The sequence below is a fragment of the Sapajus apella genome, unplaced genomic scaffold, assembly GCF_009761245.1.
Source record: "Sapajus apella isolate SASKATOON/1434 unplaced genomic scaffold, GSC_monkey_1.0 scaffold12, whole genome shotgun sequence".
Lineage (NCBI taxonomy): Eukaryota > Metazoa > Chordata > Mammalia > Primates > Cebidae > Sapajus > Sapajus apella.
The window spans coordinates 5,764,867-5,772,406 of record NW_022436952.1 but is presented as its reverse complement, the minus strand read 5'-3'; the positions used below and the strand labels follow the sequence as shown (position 1 = coordinate 5,772,406).

Below are 7,540 nucleotides of genomic sequence, written 5' to 3'. Positions count from 1 at the left end.
AAGGAAGGAAGGAAGGAAGGAAGGAAGGAAGGAAGGAAGGAAGGAAGGAAGAAAAGAAAGAGAAAGAAAAGAAAGAGAGAGACAGAGAGAGAGAGAGAGCGCTTATTGAAAATAAAGAAAACTAGTATTATGTTCCTATAATATACCAAGCACTGTGGTAGGTGGTTTCATGTTATCCCATCTAATCAGCAAACTAAATCTGCTAAAGCCTATTAAAAATTTAGATAGACTTATAAACACATACATACCATGTTTGATAAAGCTACTCTGTCTTTAGGAACAACCAATGAGATATCAAAAGTTGCTTTTATAGCAGGCTCATCCCAGCAAGGAAAAGCCCTCCGGGCATCAGTAGCCTTAAGAAAAGAATATGAAATATAAATACCTTAGAATTAACCTAACAAGTTATTTCATAAAGCAGTCACCATTTCTCTGTCATTCATTCATTCCCTTGTTCAAATATTTACTTTCTCTTCAGTGCCAGGCAACAAGCTAGGCATTAACTAGAAAGAAAATACAACACTTGCTACCACTGCCATTCCAGCAATTATCCAGGAACTGGGTCTGCTATGGATTTTAACAATATATTATAATTATTTATAACTAAATTTTTGTTTCTAATAAAACATTTTAGCATTTTGAATTTAATGCAAATGCCATCATCAATGATGTTAACACAACAAAGAGCACAGAGCAGTAAAGAATATGCTATAAGAATTCAAAATTGGGAAAACATGGTAAGTTGCCTCTCTGGCTTTTATTTTTAAATTAAAAATAAAAATATTCTCAATATTTGACATGCTTTGTTCTTTATCTGGAATGGCAGCAATGGGACTAAAGACAGGCTCTATCAATTCAAAACAGGTCATATATTTAATGGCATTTCCATATGCTACACATAAAACTGTCGCCACTTGACCTACTTAAGAGAGTCCTCATTCTTTCATTAAAAATTTAAAAAGATCAAACTTATTATGAAAGCAAAATTAAACTTAGAGGTTCTGCAGGGTAAAACAAATTAGAAGTAAATTGGATAAAAAAATTTCAGGTTATCCCAAACAAGCAAACAATATAGGGATATGGTCAGAAACATAAGAATGGGTATCATGAATTGGTTCATTATCCATATTGAAATTTATAGAAATAAAATTAATTAGATTTAACACTTAAAAGTACAAGTAGCAGATTCAAAACAATTTATATAACTTGTAAATACTTAATAAATAAAAATCATCCTGGCCTACATAGGACAGCAAATATATGTGTGTATACACACACACACACACACACACACACACACGTATATATATATTTATATACATACGAAGAAAAAAGAAAAAATCAAAGACAGCATAGATACTACAGTAAGATAAACAAAAGATGTCAAAGAAGCAAAGTAATGCTAGAAAACAGCTAATAATGCTAATGCTATGGGAAAAGCCACAGATGTCAAATACTAAGAAAACGATTTTAATCAATAAAGGTATACAGTATACAGGCAATTCAGGTATCAAAATATGTGTGTGTGTGTGTGTGTGTGTGTGCGCGCGCACGCGTGCACATGTGTGTCTAACTGTACGTAATCATTCTCCAACCTATACCCTTAATTTCCTCCTTTCTATAGAGATAATGGCTAAATATAAAATAAAAATTCTAAAATCATGAATATAATCATGGCCAGGAACACCTAGCCTCAAATAATCACCCCACAAAATAAAACGCAGCTTTATCAGAATGCCTAATTTAAGAATCATAATATTTTAGAGAAGAATATCCATACCTCAAACTGTGTAACAGCAGCATAGCGCACCTCTCCAGATGGGGTAGTATATTTACTTCTATAGAAACCTTTCATTTTGTCATTCAGCTCTCCAACAAAATCTATCTTTAAGGTTCCCGTACCTGTGATCGAAGATAATTAAAAAACACTTTTATGGAGATGTTAAATACAGTTACCAAAAAACATGTCCTCAAGACACTATAAGTTGGCTATTCACAATATTCAAGTCATTCCTTCCTTTCTCAAATATTCCTCCTGGCAATGGAGAGAATATAGTACTTACTAAAGTAAAAGGGAGACTAATCTTAAAACAACTCTTGAAAGCCATGTTTAGGGTGGCTGCCTAGAAAGTTATTAACTTAGTCTCAAACTACCAATATGTGAAAATGAAAACAGGAAAAGAAACATTTATTCTTAAATGCCTGACATGTGCTATTGTGCATAATGCTTTTAAAATATATATAACTATTTATAAACCTGGAAGTAGATATTGTCCCCATTTTTTCAGATGAGGAAACTGAGGCTGAGAAGCTAAATAACTTCCCCAAGGTCATAAAATTAGTAAGTAGTGAGAATGAGATAAAATGTTTAAGTCTAGAATTCATGCTCTCTGCCAATCATACATGTGAATTGGTCCTTTTACACAACTTCATGCATAGAAAGAAAAATGTAGCCAATTACTCTATCATCAAAACAAGACACTAAATGTTTACTCCAAATGGAACACTGATTACATAATTTTGTATGCAACTCTGGAGAAGACCAATGATTTGCTCAGCAACAGGGCATAAAACAAATTCTTACAAGTCACCTCAATCATTTGAAATCTGATAAAGAAATACATTAATAAATTATTAAATGCAAATAAAAATACAACTTAAATATGTATTCTACTGTTGTGTAAGAGCAAAAACAATTTAGACAAAAAATGTAAGCTTTTTTAATTTATATACTTTCTTTTTATAACATAAAAAGATTATTCTTATTATCTAGTAATCATCTGGTAAATATAGATGCATGGCAAAACAGTAATCTACCATTCTGTGTTTTACAAATCAAGTCAGGAAAAAACGTGGAGAAATATTGACTTTTTAATTGATCCTTTTAAAGGTCCTACTTATGTCAAGATTTAGAGCATGGGAATCTAAGATATGGCATGACTATAAAGTAATTAGCCAATCATACCAAACTTTTATATCTTAATGTTTCAAACTGTCATTCTGGATTGCTGAAGAGCAATGACATTTGAAGTTGTTCAAAATGTTGTGACTTTCTCTCTGACATTGTTTTTTTGTTCATTTGTTTTGTTTTTGGCACAGAGGCTCACTCTGTCACCCAGGCTGGAGTACAGTGGTGTGATCTCAGCTCACTGCAGCCTCCGCCTCCCGGGTTCAAGCAAGTCTTGTGCCTCAGCCTCCCGAGTAGCTGGGACTACAGGCGTGCACCACCACGCCTGGCTAACTTTTGTATTTTCAGTAAAGACAGGGTTTCGCCATGTAGGCCAGCTGGTCTCAAAACTCCTGACCTAAAATGATCTGCCCACCTCAGCCTCCCAAAGTACTGGGATTACAGGCATGAGCCACCGTGCCCGGCCCCTCTGACATTCTTTTGAATGATTTCAAAGTCAAATCTTCATCTTATAAAACTGAATTTGCTTTTTGGAAAGGACCAAAAGTTATGAGGAGTGTGAGTCTACAGAATAAGTGAATGACAAACTACCAACTAGTTTAGCCTGATGCCTCAAACTGGTTCTGAAAGTAATTTAAGTGAAAATTTCAGACCTTTAGAGCAAAGTCATCACCAAAGTGCTATATGCTTAATCATTCTGAGAAAAAAACCAACTCGACTGAAGCTTAATTGAATTGACATTTGTGATGGTTATTTTTTTTAAATCAGATATTTGTGAATATCTAAAGAGGACAATAAATACTTTTTTCTTTAAAGAGAATGACAGGTTACTGGGACAGCATATATGAATTTACTAAAATAATCAATAATTCTAAATGATACTAAAAAATTAAACTAAATAACACAAAATTAAATTTAAAATCTCAAATTTCTATTTTCTTTAGAAATTCACTTAATTTTTTTTAAAAAGCAAATGTATTCACATTAATGAAGTTTGCACAGAAGGTCTAACAGGTTATAAAAACCTACTACCTTTAACGGAAACTGTATGATGGAATTTTATGTTACAATTCCATAAGTGGAATTGGCCAGTCTGTTTCACTATGTCAATCAACTGTTAAGATTTTTTTAAATATATTTCATATTTCATGGTAAATCTACTTGCAAGTTTTCCTACTTGGAATAAAAGTGTATTTAAAACTCATAACTAAATAAGAAAGGCTGCTTACACTTTTACTCGGTTTTAAATCTCCAAGGCCATCAAACCATAACAAGATATTGACAGTGACCACTTCCAAAAAGTGGCATACTAAACAAAATACAAAGTATTGGAAAGAGTTATTACCTGAAATTCAAACAAAACACAAGTTAAAGTATTTAAAAATCATTAATAAATTTAATTAGTGTCACATTATATGATACCAATTACAAAGTATTTACTTACTATTGGCATAAAGTGGAATTTTAGGGCAAGTAGGAGAAAAATGACTTTTTAATAAATTTCATTTATCAAATTTACAGCATATTAATTGATCGCCAAATTGTCTAATTTTATACCTATCAACACACATAATTTATACTACTTCCTCAAATTAGATACCTTATTTCATATCCAATGTATGAAATATTTATCTGTTTGGGGTTATAAACCATTTGAAACATACATCAGGCTGGGCGCAGTGGCTCACGCCTGTAATCCCAGCACTTTGGGAGGCCAAGGCCGGTGGATCACGAGGTCAAGAGATCGAGACCATCCTGGTCAACATGGTGAAACCCCGTCTCTACTAAAAATACAAAAAATTAGCTGGGCATGGTGGCGCATGCCTGTAATCCCAGCTACTCAGGAGGCTGAGGCAGGAGAATTGCCTGAACCCAGGAGGCGGACGTTGCGGTGAGCCGAGATCGCGCCATTGCACTCCAGCCTGGGCAACAAGAGCGAAACTCCGTCTCAAAAAAAAAAAAAAAAAAAAAAAAAAAAAAAAAAGCTCGTTTATAAATTAAACAACTGAAAAACTTAGACTTCCACCAAAAACCTTAAATATTTAAAACTTAGGTAAGTAGCAATTGTAAAACCTGGAGTAAATCTTGAAATACTTTAGTAATAAGAAATTTAATGAGCCTACTAAATGCTATAAAAATAAAGACAGCTTAATTTATATAAAAAGGGAATAAAGGTACTTTGCCTTTGTGTCACCACTTCTTTTTTGTCTTTTTTTTTGGAAACAGGGTCTCAGTCTGTTGCCTAGGCTAAAGTGCAGTGGTGCAATCTCAGCTCACTGCAACTTCTGTCTCCTGGGTTCAAACAATTTTCTTGCCTCAGCCTCCTTAGTAGTTGGGAATACAAATACAGGCATGCACTACCACACCTAACTTTTGTTTTTAGTAAAGACAGGGTTTCACCATGTGTCACCACTTCTTATCTTGTTTTTGACTCTTCAAAATGCTGAGAACTACCAGTGTTTCTCCATATAAATACCACTCTCAGGACCCTCAGCCACTAATTCTGAGGTTGTTAGACCTTACAATAATTATGGTAATTTAATCACTATTCCAGGATGGTGCCAATTTCAGAAAAGCATATGTTTTACTTAGCTGTATAACAGTTTGCATGACTGTCAAATTTGATGAGGCTAAACACAAAGGTTATCAATGTCCTCCTAAGTTCAGTATTTACTTCATTATCAGATCACTTGTGCAATCAATCTGTCTTGAAAAAGATAATTTCCTTCTTTTTTTTTTTTTTTTTTTTTTTTTTTTTTGAGATGGAGTTTTGCTCTTGTAGCCCAAGCTGGAGTGCAGTGGCACGATCTCCGATCTCCACTCACTGCAACCTCCGCCTCCCGGGTTCAAGCAATTCTCCTGCCTCAGCCTCCCAAGTAGTTGGGATTACAGGTGCCCACCACCATGCCCAGCTAATTTTTTTTTTTTTAGCAGAGACAGGGTCTCTGCTGGTCTCGAATTTCTGGCCTCAGGTGATCCACCCGCATTGGCTTCCCAAAGTGCTGGGATTACTGGCGTGAGCCACTACATCTGGCCAAGATAACTTCATTCTTAAAGCAAACCTTGGGAAAATGTGAAAGCCAATGATTTCAAACAAATACTCAATAATTCAATACTGTCACACCTGCAAGATAATTTTTCTGTTATAGTATTTATATCAGTTGTTATATTAGCTCAAAATTGTTATATTGGCCAAAAAATGTCAAAAATTACAGTGAATTATACTATACTAATGGTCATAACGTTCTCTGACTTGTTCCTATTATTTGAAATAGAAATTTAACAGACATTTAGCATGTCTGCTGCAAACAGATCTTATCAAAAATGATGCAGCTCATATATTAATAATAAATGACCTCTAATATTTACAGTTAAGGGAAAAAGAAGAAAGGTACAGAACATTATGTATGACATGATAATTTCTGTGTTCTTAAAAAGTATATACATAAAAAGGCCAGGCACAGTGGCTCATGCCTGTAATCCCAGAGCTTTGGGAGGCTGAAGTGGGCGGATCACAAGGTCAGGAGTTTGAGACCAGCCTGACCAACACGGTGAAATCCCGTCTCCACTAAAAATACAAAAATTAGCTAGGCATGGTGGCAGGTACCTGTAGGCCCAGCTATAGGCTGGGACTGAGGCAGAGGTTGGAGTGAGCCAAGATCGCACCACTGCATTCCAGCCTGGGCGACAAAGCGAGACTCTGTCTCCAAAAAAAAAAAAAAAGTATATACATAAACCCTTACAAAAGCATTTATAGTTTTTAAAGGAAACTGGTTGCTCCTGAGGAATGGAGCTAAAAAAGGAAGACAGGGTGGAATGGCAAACAAAATTTCATTGCATAGCATTTGAATTTCAAATTATATAAACATATTATGTTTTTGAAATATTTAATTTGAAAAATAAAGATAGCACAATATGGTGTTTAGAAGTGCAGACTTTTGAGTTAAACTGCTTGGGTTTAAATTCCAGCTCTGGTACCTACTAGCTATGTGAACTTGGACAATGAAATCATTTTTCTGCCTTAGTTTATCTATAAAATAGAAGTAACAGAATCTGGCTGGCATAGTGGCTCATGCCTGTAATCTCAACATTTGGGAGGCTAGCAAAATCCACTCTCTGAGGTAGGAGAATCGTCTGAAGCCAGGCATTTGAGATCAGCCTAGGCAACATAACGAGACCCTGTCTCTCCAAAATATTGAAAAATTAACCAGATGCAGTGGCATGTGCATGCAGTCCTAGCCACATGGGAGGCTGAAGTGGGAGAATCACTTGAGCCCAGGAGTTTGAAGCTGCAGTGAGCCGTGACTGCACCACTACACTCCAGCCTGGGAGACAGCCTGGGTGACAGAGACCTTGTCACAAAAAAAATCTACCTCAGGCCGGGCACGGTGGCTCAAGCCTGTAATCCCAGCACTTTGGGAGGCCGAGGCGGGTGGATCACGAGGTCAAGAGATCGAGACCATCCTGGTCAACATGGTGAAACCCCGTCTCTACTAAAAAATACAAAAAATCAGCTGGGCATGGTGGCGCTTGCCTGTAATCCCATCTACTCAGGAGGCTGAGGCAGGAGAATTGCCTGAACCCAGGAGGCGGAGGTTGCGGTGAGCCGAGATCGCGCCATTGCACTCCAGC

The 7,540-nt window shown here is 36.0% G+C and overlaps 1 protein-coding gene across 2 annotated transcripts in view; it reads right to left on the bottom strand.

The window, feature by feature from the left end:
- Positions 1-7,540, bottom strand: part of NPEPPS (aminopeptidase puromycin sensitive) — a 103,680-nt gene that overhangs the window by 43,884 nt on the left and 52,256 nt on the right. For both annotated transcript variants that reach the window (XM_032279827.1, XM_032279828.1), the window contains exons 4-5: positions 1,781-1,902; positions 249-356 (exon numbers count right to left, since the gene is read on the bottom strand). In XM_032279827.1, the coding sequence (XP_032135718.1) occupies positions 249-356; positions 1,781-1,902 (230 nt within the window). The remainder of the gene's footprint in view (positions 1-248; positions 357-1,780; positions 1,903-7,540) is intronic.